Here is a 15,371-nt window from a genome sequence, read left to right as displayed (position 1 = left end):
CCTGGTATAGTAGGACAGCAAACAGAGAAAGGGAGAGATGTTAAGTAAAAGCTCTGTTTTTTATTAATTATGTCGTTTCATTTATGAAGCGATTCATTAAGGGATAATGAAAAATGAACTTTACAAAGCAGGCAATCCATTTTCGATCATTAATTTTAAAATGATTTAGAGCAAATCTGCTGAACTACAAATACTGCGCAAAACCAATGAGGAATAAAAACTTAAATGAAAACAGTGAGGTACAAAAAGATAATTGTTATAGAAAAATAATGGCTCAGTTAGCAAATGAGGAGGACTCAGTAGCAAATGGTGAATATTGTATTTTTTGGCATATAAGACTACTTTTTAACCCAGGAAAATCTTTTCAAAAGTTGGGGGTTGTCTTATACGCCGGCTACAGCAGCAGCTCCTGCAGCAACTCCCCACCAAAGGATAAAACGACAGCAAATTAAAGCAGAAGACACCATGCTCTCTAGATGAAGCAGAAATACACTTGAAAATTGGCCCCAGAAGCCCTCGGCTACTGGGAAGTGGAGCAGATTTTCGAGCCGGACTGGAGACTGGTTTTTTAAATTTTTATTTGGTGTGTGTTGGAAGAGGGGTAGTCTTATACGGCGAGTATATCCCAAACTCTTTATTTTAACTGGAAAAGTTGGGGGGTTGTCTTATACACCCAGTCATCTTAAACGCCCGAAAATACGGTACATAAAGCTGTCTGACAGTCAAGCTTCTATCTGCTCATACTGTAGCAGCTCTACAGGGTCTCAGAAAGAGGTTTTTCGTATCACTTCCTATGTGATCCTGTTAACTGGAGATAACAAATTGAACCTGGAACCTTCAGCATGGAAAGTTTGTTTTGTTTTCCAGCTGTTCTTGTCTCATTCCCTTGTAGTGTGTTAACCTTCCTGGGACAGGACAGAGTGTCCAAACTGTTTAAGAAAGGGTGCTAGGTTCTCAAGCGATGCAAAGCCGTATTTTTAAAGGGCCATGGTTTGTAAGTCAACAGCAAACCATGGCTTCAGATGGTAGCTATATTAAAACAATAGTTTGCTGCTGCGCAATAAATAGTTGGGAGTTGGTGAACTTAGTAGTGACTTGAGTGGAAGATTAAACACATGCTTAAATTAATCTCCTTGATTTCAGGGGGATTTAAAAGTGCCTGGTTTTTGGCAGGTTTGTGCTGTTATTTTAATACAGGCCCGTTCATCTCTTAACCGTTATCAGTTGATTTCAAGAGCAGTTTAACATGTAGAATAAAACAAGTATAGATATATATGACCTTTTAAGCATGCTAAGTCTGTAGACTTCAGATGCTCAATAGGACAGATGGAAATACTAAATCAATTTGGTTAATGTCTGCCTTAATTAAACCATCAGCTCTATTGAAAATGTGCTCTTCAGCTACACTTTTATATGCATGAGAATTGCCACTAGTTCCTTGGTGCTCAAAGATCTGATTGCAACTAGAGCCTTATTTTGTAATGCACAAGGCTAGTTCTTGGTGCACTTTTCTGCAATTATTTCTTACAAACAAATGCATGCAGTGTCTTTCTCTTCAGCTGTGGGTATTACTCTGATTGGCTGCCAAAAAAGGTTATTTAATTTTTCTTTGTAAAATTTTTGTAGAACTTTGTAAAACTCTTTACTACCCAGTGCATAAAATAGGCAGCTTTTAAACCTGCGTTTTAAACTAGGTCTGTTTGTCTCCTGGGTAAATGTACCTTTCAGGAAGCATTGCCTGTCAGACTGTGATGGCCACCTTTAAGCCATGTTGGCTGTTTCTCTATTGAAAGGGAAGGCTTCACCTGAATGCTTGTTTAAACCTGGCTGATAGCTGCATTGTGAATATCACTAACAAATACAACTGTTTTTGGCCGAAGGAGACTTAGATGGCATCTATAGAATTCTACTGTATTTATGGAATTTACTGAGCAGTCTTATGCAGAGATAATGTGTGTTGTGTTTTGTGGACTTAACTCCCAGGTAGGATTGCAACCTCAAAAGTATAAACGCCTTCTAGGAAGGTATGTGCGGAAGAGAGGTGACAAGATTGACCCCCAAGGAAGGGAGGTACCTGGTCCGAAGGATAGCAGATTTTTCCTACACCTCCAACCTCTTCCAGAGTGGTTTTAACAGGCAATCCCTCTTGCCATGGAACTGTGGGGATTTTGTAGTGCTAGGAGTTGAAAGGAGGTGGCTATTCCCCTTAAACTAGATTTCCTAGGATTCTTTGAGGGAATCCGTAACTGTTAAAAGTGGTATAATACTGTTTTAAATGTATGGTTTAGATGGGGCCTAGATCAGAGGTCACCAGAACAAGGAAAGCAGCAATTCGCAACAGCTTGTGCTCCTGTCATAAAGATGCCGACCTCCTCTAAATGCAAATTACACACATACACACACTAGATTTTGAACATCATATATGACTGCAAGTTTACACAGAAATTATCCTCTAATACAGTAGACTGTCTTGCACAACAATTTTCATACTGAACATTTTGGAAGAGTAAGTCCTTGTCCAGCAAAGGCATTTCACTCATTCCAAAGGAGAAGGCCTGTCCATAGGATGTTCTTCGATGTTCCCTCAGATTTTCTCCCCTTTTCCGTTGTAAAAATGGGGGGAGCCTGGGAGGGAGGAAACAAAGAAATCCCCCTCCCCCTGAACATTTCCAGTCCTTTTGTCTACTTCAGGAATAGAGAATCTGTGACTCTTTTGATGATGATGATGATGATGATGATGATGTTGATGATGAACTGCAGCTCCCTTCATCCCAAACGGTTGGCCATTTTAGGCTGATAGGGATATGGAATCATAGAATTGTGGAGTTGGAAGTGACCCCAAGGGTCATCTAGTCCAGCCCCATGAAATGCAGGAATATGGAGCCCAACAACATCTGGAGGGCCACAGGTTTCTCACCCCTGCTCTGTTCCTATCACCAGTTCCCAAATGCCTGTGGCAGACTTTTTCTCTGCTTAGTGGAAACTCGTTAAAACTTCAGCAGACTTGAGCATTTATAATCTGTTCCCTACAGGCAGTGGTGTGGGCTTTCCAGAAAATTTTGAATCAGAAAATGATCCGGAAAATTTCCTGTGCAAGTTAGGATAATTTCCATATCATAATTTGCCTCAGAAAACTTTCTGATCCAATTTATCATGTCAGTTTTAACTTGCATTTAGTAAACAAAACTAAAAATGTAAAGCTGCCAAGTTTGCCTAATGCCAAATTTGTGATTGGCATCCATTCCTTGGTGATACTGAATATATGAAGCATTTTTTAAAAAAAATTCCCCAGCAAAATAGAGCAGTGGAAAATTTACTTTGGGTAAATGCCTCTGGGCCTCCACCAGGCAGGTAACCCAGAGCTCTCACGTACTGTAGTTTGAGTGCCTCTATCTCCATTATATATGACTGCAAGTTTACACAGAAATTAAAAATATCAATTAAAATTAGTGTCTTAAGACAACCTGATTTCGCAGGCGTTCCTCCTTGTGTTCCAGACTACCATCAGCACCTGATGACATTGGATAGGCCATTATTTGTGTTCTTTGTCATCCAATTGTCTCTCACTTTAGGACCCCCACCACACCCCTCAAAAAAAAGCATGCTTGGAAGAGACAATGCTCACCTCATTTCCACTGTCATTTGGATATATCTCAGTGGCAGTTTTGCAACTTGGGGCTCATATATATTAGCCAATAGCCATAGCAACATAAAACAAGCAATATATACAATTAAAAAGACAACAATGGATAAAAAGGACAATCAAATGATCAAGACCATCGTTCAGATAGTGGCCCTTAATCTCATTGCACCCTCGTTAAACCTAGCAGCCTTTGCTGTTATCTGATCATTTTGATCTGATAACAGAAAGAACAATGTGGCCGCAGATGGGGGGCCTGGGATGGTGAGTAAGAGTGGGGTGATGATCTCATTCCTCAGGTCTTTATAAAGGGGACAGGACAGGATGGGGCTCATATTTATATACTTCTTGCTTGCTCGGGTAGAGGATAAAGAGGTGGTTTGTGGGGGGTTGTAAACTAGCTTATTGCACAAAGGTAAAATTCATATCCATTGCGCTGTCCATTTCCCCCTTCCTTTTTTTTCTGCTCCCCACTGGCCATGTGACCCACTCCCCCAAAAAATAAAAGGAAGGAAATGATGGCCCTCTGGCAGAAAAAAAAAATATGTCCCCACCCCTGTTCTGAACCTTCCTCCTTCAATTGCACATGTGTTAATGGAAGAAGGCCTGAGAAACCAGAGTTTCAGCCGCCGTGTCAGGTTTTTCACATGGGAGTTCTCAGTTCTGCCACAAGTGAAGGGGGTGGGGGTGGGGTGCCGCGTGCTTTGTCTTTTACAGAATGACGTGGCATTTAATTGTTAGCTGGCTGAATCAGTAATGCACTTAAAAGAGTCCATTTCCAGGACTGAAGCTGCAGGATGCAGGGATAATCAATACACTTTCAACCAAGCAAAGGGCGGCTATACCCCTCAAAGCTAGCACGACCATTTCCCTTCTCCTGGTGTTTGCTTCGTAGCCCCCCATATCTCCCACCTGTGCTGCACCTTTAAGCAGCTTATTTCTAGTGTCCTTGGAGCATGTGGTCTTAATTTTGTGCACGGCCTTCTGCAAAGCATGCTTTAATTAATACTTGTTTACTTTTTGCCCTGCACTGCCCCCGAGGGCTCGTAGCTAAGACCATAAAATAAACTTGGGATGACAAAGCATCTAATTGAAAGCTCTTCCGAATACCGGATTCCAGCTACTGCCTCCATCCTTCTCCCAGCTGGACCAGAGCCACCAAGAGCCAGCCCAGAAGAAGACTTTATTATTATTATTTTTTAACAGCGCTGCATGAAGTTGCCTAGGCTCTGGTGAGATTCCAAGGGAAGGGAGTTCCATAACTGGAGCAGCTATCGAGAATGCCTCTGTGCAGATCAGCAGACAGGAATGGGGCAAACCTCAGTGCTGTCAGCAGTGTTGGAGATTATGTCACAACACGACAGGGTGTTATCCGTTGCATATCTCCTTACAGATAGTGGTAAAAGCAGATTCCAAGGAGAGCTCTTGTTTTTATTAAGGGACAGCCTCTAGAGATCTGTCAGGAGCTTGCATGTACATTGGTACCTCAGGTTACAGACACTTCAGGTTACAGACTCCACTAACCCAGAAATAGTACCTTGCGTTAAGAACTTTGCTTCAGGATGAGAACAGAAATCGTGGGGGCAGCAGGAGGCCCCATTGGCTAAAGTGGTACCTCAGGTTAAGAACAGTTTTAGGTTAAGAACGGCCCTCCAGAACGAATTAAGTTCTTAACCCGAGGTACCACTGTATAGCGAGACACTTGCCTGCACAAAACTGCAGCAAGATACCGCTCGCAGTTGCTCAATCGAGGATAAACACAATAAGGGAACAGGACATGACGAAAGGTAATGGCTTCAGACCCAGAATTAAAGTGCAAACTATGGTCAGTCCTCACTGTAAGATAGCATATGAGTGCTAATGTAATGGCTTAACGGTTAGGTCTAGCATGGAAATATCTGTTCCTAAAAAACGGAGGAAGGGGAGTGTTACCCCATGGCAGGAGCTCAGTTAAGCATTTAGCATGCAAGGAACTGTGTGCATCTGGAGTGGCTGAAACCAGAATCCATCTTAATGTCAGGTTGATCAGATGTCAGCTTGCCATACAACTGGCAAGCCAAATATTGTACGCAGGCCGTTACTGCTTGGGGTTTCACTGTTTTGATCATGGAATCGTAGAGCTGGAAGGGACCATCTAGGAGGCCATCTAGTCCAACTCCCTGCAATGCAGGAATTTTTTCCTGCATTGGCTCGAACCCACGACTCAGAGATTAGGAGTCTCATGCTCTACTAAAAGGTTTTCCAAGCAGCAGCTGTTATTTCTGTATTTTGAAGGTTCTGATATTTTATAGATGTTTATGGTGATTTTAGGGATGCGGGTGGCGCTGTGGGTTAAACCACAGAGCCTAGGACTTGCTGATCAGTAGGTCAGCGGTTCAAATCCCCGCAACAGGGTGAGCGCCTGTTGTTTGGTCCCTGCTCCTGCCAACCTAGCAGTTCAAAAGCATGTCAAAGTGCAAGTAGATAAATAGGTACCACTTGGGTGGGTAGGTAAACAGTGTTTCCATGTGCTGCTCTGGTTCGCCAGAAGCAGCTTAGTCATGCTGGCCACATGACCCAGAAGCTGTACGCCGGCTCCCTCGGCCAATAAAGCAAGATGAGCGCCGCAACCCCAGAGTCGGTCATGACTGGACCTAATGGTCAGGGGTCCCTTTCCTTTACCTATGGTGATTTATAAGCATTTATTTTATTTACTCTTGTTTTATCTTTTATTGTGCTGGGCTCCTTTTTGGTTAAAGCAGTGTTTCCCAACCATGGGTCTCCAACTGTTTTTTGGACTACAACTCCCATCATCCCTGGCTAGCAAGACCAGTGGTCAGGGATGGTGGGAATTGTATTCTGAAAACAACTGAAGACCCAAGGTTGGAGAACACTGGGTTAAAGATTAAGAAATAGAATAAATGTTAGCCACAAATAGGGAGAAGTAAGGGAGGCATCCAACTAACGTCAGGATTTATGCTGGTGCAATGGAATTTGTCCCCATCCTTCTCGCCTGTGCATTCCCTAAATCTGTTCTAGAGGTTTCCTCAGCCCTTTGGAGCAGATTTGAGGAGGGATCAGGACCCGCTGGGGTGGGAGTTCTGTTGCACGAACATAAAACCTTGCATGGACAGGATGTGTTGTTTGGATGCTGCCCCAAGGTCTGAGTCCCCCTTACTGAGTCATCACGGGGCCCACGTGTGATCTCCTCATTTCTGTCCTCGGTGTCAGCTGACACGCACTAGGGTTCCTTAGCATCACGATGGTTAGCAGCAGAAATCATGCAATTTTAGACGATCCCGCTTAGAAATGCAGCTCGCTCTTCTTTGCTCCCTTGAAGCTATCCTTAACTGGAATGCAAATTGCCCAGGAGAGAATCCCTATTTGTTGGGACTCTGGAGTCCGTTGCATGCCTGCAGTTCAGTTTCTTAGGAAATGGCTGGTGTATTAACAGCACTGTCAGCACATCTGTCGTGCATGTTCTTGTGATTTGTCATGGAATTGCTTAACTCAGCCCTTTTTCCCTTTCAGAGTGTTTCGCTGTGCTGCTCTTGCTATAATTGTCTCTTCTCAAGTTCCCCTGATGCAAGGAAGGGTGGGGTCTTCAGAAGACCGTGGGAGCCTTTGGATTCCAGAATGACAGAATGCAAGAGGAACCTTCAGTAAAAAAAAAAAAAAAGATTCAGTGTGGAGTCCTTGTGGCCAGGGTGCCAGCCAACCATTCAGGACACTCCAGGAAGCTCCCTCCCCACTTCCTGTTTTTCTGTTTCTCACACCCTTACGCTCAGTCCTCATTGGATGATTGCAGACAGGTCTCCTTTAATAGAAGAGCCTTTTCAGGCTGGGACACTCCAGAGACTCACCTGACACCAAACGTCTTCTCCCCCCCCCCCCCAGCATCTAGTGGCAACCTGTTTATGTGCCCTGGCCCTTCAGTTTCCAGGTTTCGCTAACAGATACAGTGGTGCCTCGCAAGACGAAATTAATTCGCGAGTTTTTTCATCTTGCGATTTTTTCGTCTTGCGAAGCACGGACTTTGGAAAAGCTTCAAAAATCACCAAAGTCTTTAAAAACCTCAAAAAAGGCTACCACACCGCGTGCTATGAGTTGCTCCTCGAAGTGAATGCACGGTTTTAAGAAAAAGGAAACAAACTTGCAAGACGTTTTCGTCTTGCGAAGCAAGCCCATAGGGAAATCCGTCTTGCGAAGCAACTCAAAAAACGAAAAACTCTTTCGTTTTGCGAGTTTTCCGTCTTACGAGGCATTCGTCTTGTGAGGTACCACTGTATGGATTTTACTGGTTCTGCTGCTTTGGTTAAACTGGAGGGCTGGGGCGTAGATAAATGTTTAAATACCTGCTTTTTAAAAACTACTTAGGATGTTGCTACAACTGGCGAAATTCGACAGTCCCTCTCAGTCTGTTTGTGGTCCTCTGCTTTGATCTCCTCTTGACTAGGAGAAATCCAAGGAAAGCCACTTTCAGTTCTGATAAGCCATGCAAGGTGATGGTGCCAAAGTCCTTAAAGGGCACCCCAGCCTGAACCGCAGCATTGCCAAGGATGCTAGAGTAATAATAATAATAATTTTTATTTATACCCCGCCCCGCCCCCAGCCAAGGCCGGGCTCAGGGCAGCTAACAAGCAATAATAAAAACAAGTAGAGCACTGGGACTGTGTGCTGCAGCCCCGACCACCTCTTGCTTAAAAGTAGCATGCAAGCTCACTTGGTTGGAACGTGGTGCTGACAACGCCACGGTTGCAGGTTCGATCCCCGTAAGGGACAGCTGCATGTTCCTGCATCACAGAGAGCTGGACTTGATGGTTCTCGGGGGTTCCTTCCAACTCTACAATCCTATGATTTCGCCTGCTGAAAAATTCTTCAGAACTCAAAAGCTTACTGACTTGCATATCTTGGGATCCCCCTGTGAAATTGCAGAACGTGAGGAACCAGCTTATGCTTTCAAAAGACGTCTTTGGATGGGTGCAAATGACCACCCTGCTTCTTAAAGCCGGGGCTGCCCCACACTGTGTCCTTGCATAGCTCCTTTACCCGGTCCTTCTTCCCTGCATAGACTCCCGGCAGCCACGCATCTCTTCGCACTTCCTGTTGGCGTGAAAATCTCTTGAATGCTTCCAATACAAAAACACAGGAAAATGCAGCAGGGGTTTCCCCCTGTCATAGGTGCATTGGAGTAGAAGTGGATTAGGGCCTGGTGGTTTGCAGCAGGAGCTGGGCGATGGGCTCACATCTGTTTATATGCCGCTTGCTGTGTGGAGACTGGTGTGCAAGGTCTAATAAGTTGAGCCAGCATATCTGATCTGCAGGAAGTGGAAAAGTCACGTTGAACTGGAATGTGTCCTTGACTATAGAACATTGCATAGATTTTCAGGCAGGGCTTGGCCAAACGTCTCATTGCGACATTCTTGTTGCAAGCCCTAGATTCAGCTTTGGAAAAGCTGAATGTTCTGTACTCTTAAAACATGTTTGTGTTTTTTTTTTCTTTAAACAAAACGTAGTCTGTTGCTATTAGCAACAACTTAGTATGTGTGCACCCCTCACATAGTAGCCTTGGCCTTGTTCTCTTTCCTAGCTTTGGTTTTTCCTTGCTGCATTCCTGCACGTTCTTTACATAACAAAACCCTAAGCTCCTGTAGAAAATCATGGGTTGCTGGACATGGTAAGCCTTGCTGTCACTTGCTAGCATGACTTGACCATGCAGGTTCTGGGCTGCAGCTTGTGGTTAGCGAGGGGAGAGATGAACCAGGAGCCTGGGTTCAGACAACACACTATGCCATAGTTCAGCATACCACGCTGAACGGACAAGTTCCTAAATTTTCCATTCTGGATGTTTTGTAGAATTCCCTTAGCCGTGGTTTGTGCCAGATGCCTGGGGTTGTGACAACTGGTGGAACAGGCAGCAAAGGAATTGTTTATGCCGGCAACTCAAATACTTTACACATTGGCCCTGACTAGCAGAAACGACACACAAACCTGTAGCCAGGCTTACGTTTGACTCCAAAGACCTCCCAATTTTTTTTGGGGGGGGGGGGAGATAATTTTACCGGAGACCTCAAACAGAAAAGCTATTATGCCCTCAGATGTAATCATCCGTGGATGCTTGTAACTGGAAATGAGGATTGGACCAGGATTTATATGGGAGAAAAGAAGTGATATAAACCAGATGATAATAGTGAAAAACGTGAAATTGAAGAAGTTACTTTTCTTCAGGGGTGACTGTCTAGGTCACTAAACTACAACTCTATAAACTACAACTAAACTACATTGGCCATGTTGGGTGGGGCTCGTGGGAGTTATAGTTTAGCAGCATCTGGAGGGATGCAACGTAGTCATCCTGAAAATTGCAGGTAGATAAGGACATTTTGTGTATGAACTCGAGGCGTGTACAATCACCCATTTTTCCTTGATGTGGACACAGAAGCACTGCTTTTAGCTGCTAGGGAGGACTCTCCTGTAGGTGTGTCGCTATGGGAGGGGTGCAGTCAACAGGAGAGTCCCTGCTATTCCCTCATGAGCTCATTGAAGAGGAGAGGGCATTTGTTTGATTATCCTTGCAGCAAAGCATTTGTGCGCTCTTCCCTCCATGCATGAGGGGAGGAGGCATGAAGCATCTGTCTTAACGGTTTGTAAAAAGAAGTAACAGCTTTCCATTTTTCAGAGGTGAGAACCTGGTCTCTGCAAACAATAGCTTATTGGGGTAATTTGAGTAAATGCCACCCAAGAAATAACATTCCTACACAAAGTGGATGTATTTTTAACCGCATTCCCTTCTCCCATTCAGCAGTCACGGCAAATGCCCTTGCGCTGCACAAGTCTTGATAATTCTGTAGCTTGCAAGTATAAAAAAGCTCAAGCATTTTCATTGTGCAACTGGGGTTAAGCTTCTGAAACTAATGTTGTGGTGCTCCCAGCTTCCTTGCATCTATCGATGCTGCCAGGAATTGCTTTTGGGGACGAGCAAAGATGCAATCGTGGCAATAATAAATGGCTGTGGTTCTAATGGCAATGATTTCTCTTTTCAGTGATGCTACAGCCTTTTGATTACGACCCTAATGAAAAAAGTAAACACAAGTTCATGGTTCAGTCGATGTTCGCACCCCCCGATACTTCAGACATGGAAGCAGTAGTGAGTATTGAGAAATGGCTTATCAAGGTGCTGCGTTTTTCTTCTGTGTGAATAACATGGCAGAAAGCCTTTTAACAAGAGCCGCCAAGTTGTTTAAAGGGCACAGTGTAATAGCGAGATGAGGCGGAGCACCTAGCGGTATAAAAGGGGGTGGGGGCTTGGAATGGAAGTCAGACAACCTTCAAGAAATGAAAATTGAAATAGATAATCTGGATACCTTTGATTGAACTGGCAGTCTTGCTGAGAGTGCCAATGCCTCAAGATTCATAGAGGTCTGTTGAGGAGAAATCTTATTTGCTCACTTATTCACTTCAGGAAAACAAGTTAGGCAACTGGACTTTGCAAGCATATTTGAGCTGTATCCTGCTAACACATTATCTTGGTGCAAGGACTTTCCCAGGTGCAATGGAACTTCATCCCCTCTCGTCCCCACATGCATACCCTAAATCTGTTCTGGGGGGCGGGGTGTGCCTTTTTAAAATTTTGCAAAAACAGATCCCAGGTTTTTTCTTCCTTAAAAGATGAAGAAACAAAACAAATTCCTCCCTCCCTCCCCCACAGCTTCCAACATTTCTGGACATTTTACATCTCTAGCATGAACCAAACCAGCAAGAGGGATTTGTAAATAATGTTGGCCCTGTGGCATGCTTGAACGCCGCAAGTGCACTAATGTCACCCCCACATCTAGAATACCCTTACAGCATAATGTAGGAATGGTGTGGCTTCGTATTCTCCGCAGAGGAAGGCAGTGCTGGCTGAGCCACATCGGAAAATTCAGGGTACCCTTATCCATATTAGGTTGTGGTTAATACCTACGGATTTTGCATCTGTTGCTAGAGTTGGATGGTATTGCTGTGAAAAGTACAGATGAATCTTGCCCAGCGGCAAGTCTACAATTTATTTATGCACGTTTATTTATTTCAATATTTACGGACGGCCTTTCAGGGATTAACTCTCCGAAAGTGGCTCACGGCGTATTAGCATAGGGTTATATCCAACGAAGTCATTCCGTTAGTGCAAGAATATCTTGCTTGTGCAACAGGACTTTTCTCTTACTCTTCTCATGTTGCCGCGCCCCCCCCCCCGATCTGTTCTGTGGGTTCCCCCAATTCTCCCAAGCAGGTTGCAGGCCATGGGGAGATCAGAGGGAGGGGAAGTTCCATTACACAAGTGGAACCCCTCGTGATAACAGGGCAACTTCATTGCATACAACCAGTGATGTTCACTCATAATGTAATTGCCAACAACAAATCTTCAATCTGTAAAGCACAAAAGCAGCTGCAAAATATTCTAATAGCAGCAGGAGAGCAGTATAAATACAAAAAACAAGCAGCAAAGCCTAAGATTGTAAAAAGAATGCCAATTACATTGAAAAAGCTAAAATGTTTTTTGGAACCAAAACAAGAATATGTGGCTCAGTTGTATAAATAGCATGTCCTTTTGACCCCAGCTTGTAGCATTAAAATATATTTAACTCTTAACGTATGGTCCTGACCATGAACTTTGAATGAACATTGCTTATGAGAACTGGTCAACAGACCAAAATACCCCTTGAATTGAGCAGAAGTCATTTGAAATAATCTGGAAGGCAGTTGCCAGTGTCCTAATAACCCTCTCTCACACACACAAATTGAAAATGACCTGTTCTTTAATTTGCAAACTTGCTATCTAGGGGGTGCCACCTCTGTGGGAGGCTGTGGTTAATCCCAGTGGCTTGCATTTGTGAAGGATTTTGCCCTTTACCAGAAGCAAACAGCCCTGCTGCTCTCGATGTTCAGATTGCTTCTGGGGCACATTGCATGCAACCCACAGCCAAGCACAATAGGTGGAACCAGTTGGCCTAGCTAAGAGCAGTCCCACTGCATTTTTGCTCAATGGCATGTGCTCCTCGTGGGAAACAAAACCTTATGAAAGCAGAACTAGCCTGTGCGGTTCGCCCTGTGCCATCTGGGAGCACACTGTGTGAATGTTCCATCCGAACGCTCACTGTTTGCCAATAAGCCAAGCCAAAATCTGTAGGAGCAAGCCTCACCCCTTTCTCCCCAGGCAAATCCCTCTTATCCAAGTGGATAGCTCAACTTGTCAGAGCATGGTGCTGATAAGGGCAAGGTTGCAGGTTCAATCCCTGTATGGGACAGCTGTGTATTCCTGCATTGCAGTGGGTTGGACTAGATCAGGGGTCAGCAACCTAAGGCCCATGAGCCAGAAGTGGCCCGTGGAGGTCGTTTGACCAGCCCACAAGCCGCCCCCAAACCAAGGTGCGCGCTGCGCTAAACCGGCGTGGCGACTCGCTTCCGTGGCACTGAAAATCGTGTCTGCGCAGGTGCAGGCATCGAAAATCGCGGAGGTGCACGTGATCGATCCAGCCCACGGAGGGATTTCTGTGGGACCGATCCGGCCCAGGCAAGATAAAACTTGCTGACCCCCGGACTAGATGATCCTTCCAACTCTGCAGTTTCATGATTCTCCCTGCCCAAATCCACTAGCAAAGAGTTGCATGGAGCGGTGGGCATGCGCCAGCGAGCTCTAATTCAACACCCACCCCACCATTCCTGCTTCAAAGCAGAGAAGGCCTAGGGAGCAGGGAGGGGGGCACTTTGGCACTTCATAGTCAAGTCTCTTCAAGTGGAAAGATAGCAGGCGTCCCTGCACGACTTCCCAGCTATCTTCACCCATCTCTGCAGCATTGCAGTTGGAGGGAAACGCCGGCTGTTCATCATTCAGCAGAAGATGACACCATTCTTGTCATGGCTGGGAGATTCATTAAAGCCTGTTATTGGCCCTTCTGAAACTTTCTCAGAAGTGTTTCAGAATGCTAGATAGACATTTCCATATTTATTTATTTTTACGAGTGATCCATGAAATAGGGGGGTTTCACTTTGCTTCTGGAAGGTTTCTTGGACATTGGAGAGACATTGGGGAAACAAACTGCATAGTACTGAAGAAGACGTCATTCTTTTTAAAATTAACTTTTTCTTCCGTTCTGTGTGTTTTAGTGGAAAGAAGCAAAGCCAGAGGAACTCATGGATTCAAAACTTAGATGTGTGTTTGAGCTGCCGGCAGAAAACGATAAACCCGTGAGTGCAATTGTTACTTTCTGTACTTGGCACGGCTGCTGCTTATAAGTAAAAGGTAGTGTCTGAAATATCTAGACTCTTAAACCAGCTATATATTTCAAGGCCCAAACATAAGGCTGTGGTTTATTCAGAAACTATATTAAATGTTCAAAACAAATCTTCCCAGCAAAGAGGCACTTTTATAGTCAATTAAAAATATTTTTGTAGATTATAATAAAATTGATTTAAACATGATCGATTTACTGTGGGTGAAGCTGATTTTCTTCAGTATGTTCCCTGCTTTTTCTTCTCTCACACAGAATCATGTCATGGGCACATTATTACTAAAGCTGCACCTGTGCTTTTCGTAGGATTGTGCATTGCAATTCTGCAGTCACAGCCATGCCTTTAGATATATGGTGGTGGTTTTTCTGGCGCTTAGTCCTCTAACAATGTAAAAGGTGGAATTACAGCATATTGCACTAGAGTAGCCTATGGATTCCAGGTTTCTGCTTTCCCCCTTTTAATCTGTAAAAGTTGTAATGGCAGGAGACTAGGCAGCGAATAGTAGCTGTAGCCATTGCTCTTAGTATTCCAGATTGTGATGCAATTTCAGCGTCAGTTAAGAAATAGAGCGTTCCACAAGTCGCCAAGGAAGGGTGAGTTTAGGTAACTGCTGCCTCCTGCACTGTTTTCGCTGCGTTTGTGACCTCAAGCCTGGGCAGTGTGTATTGAGGTCCTGGGCTGCCCAGAGAACAAGTCACTGATGTGGTCCAAAGGAAAGCAGAGCAATACATTTAGCACCAGCTTGGCTGCAGGAGTTGCCGGAAAGAGGAATACAAGATGCCATCCAACCGCCTTAGGGACTGCACTCAGGATTTGTGTAGGGTTTAATTCCTTAGCCCTTTCTTCTCCTGAAGATGTCGCACAATGCAGTGGAGGTCTAGGATCATAGTTTTCCTTCTAGATGGGCTACCTCACCAGCTTGACACAGGGTGCGTGCAGGACACTTCCAACAATCTGAGAGGTGTTCCTGGACACTTCTAGATTTGCTTTTTGAACACATAAATACCCTTGTGCCTAGCTGGTCACTCAGATCTTTGGGCCCTGTTTGTAATCGCAGTTGTCACCCATTGCAAAATGGGTGCAATGAGGAACCCATGTTTAGAACTTGGGTCTTTGTGTGTACTATGTGAAAAATAATGAAGGCTGGGAACTATTGAGAGAATAAGGAAGGAGTCTGGGCAGTTGTAATGGGCAGTGATTAAAAATATACATAGAAACTTAATACTCCTTTTACTAGAGCACTAACATTAAGACTTCAAGTAGAATAGGTATCTCTAGGAGGCTCTTGGCATCTCTGTCTCACACACAAACACAACTCTCCATCTAGCAACCCAGAGATGAGGGAACAGTAGTTGGGCAATGGGATTTCAAAAATAGCCATAGATACAATATGCAAAGCGTTCCGGCTCCCTGGGGCTGATGGGAGTTGTAGTCCAAAACATCTGGAATGTACTAGGTTGGGGAAGGCTGACTGAGATTGTTGGCT

At 44.4% G+C, this 15,371-nt stretch overlaps 1 protein-coding gene across 1 annotated transcript in view; it reads left to right on the top strand.

Moving 5' to 3' along the window:
• The window catches only part of VAPB (VAMP associated protein B and C), a 46,863-nt gene that overhangs the window by 26,879 nt on the left and 4,613 nt on the right, over window positions 1-15,371 (top strand). The window contains exons 3-4 of the mRNA XM_081868109.1: window positions 10,660-10,763; window positions 13,760-13,840. Of these exons, the coding sequence (XP_081724235.1) occupies window positions 10,660-10,763; window positions 13,760-13,840 (185 nt within the window). The remainder of the gene's footprint in view (window positions 1-10,659; window positions 10,764-13,759; window positions 13,841-15,371) is intronic.

This window comes from Podarcis erhardii (assembly GCF_964252035.2).
Source record: "Podarcis erhardii genome assembly, chromosome: 6".
NCBI classification, from domain to species: domain Eukaryota; kingdom Metazoa; phylum Chordata; class Lepidosauria; order Squamata; family Lacertidae; genus Podarcis; species Podarcis erhardii.
The sequence above is the reverse complement of the archived record's forward strand: the minus strand, read 5'-3'. Positions and strand labels throughout refer to the sequence as shown.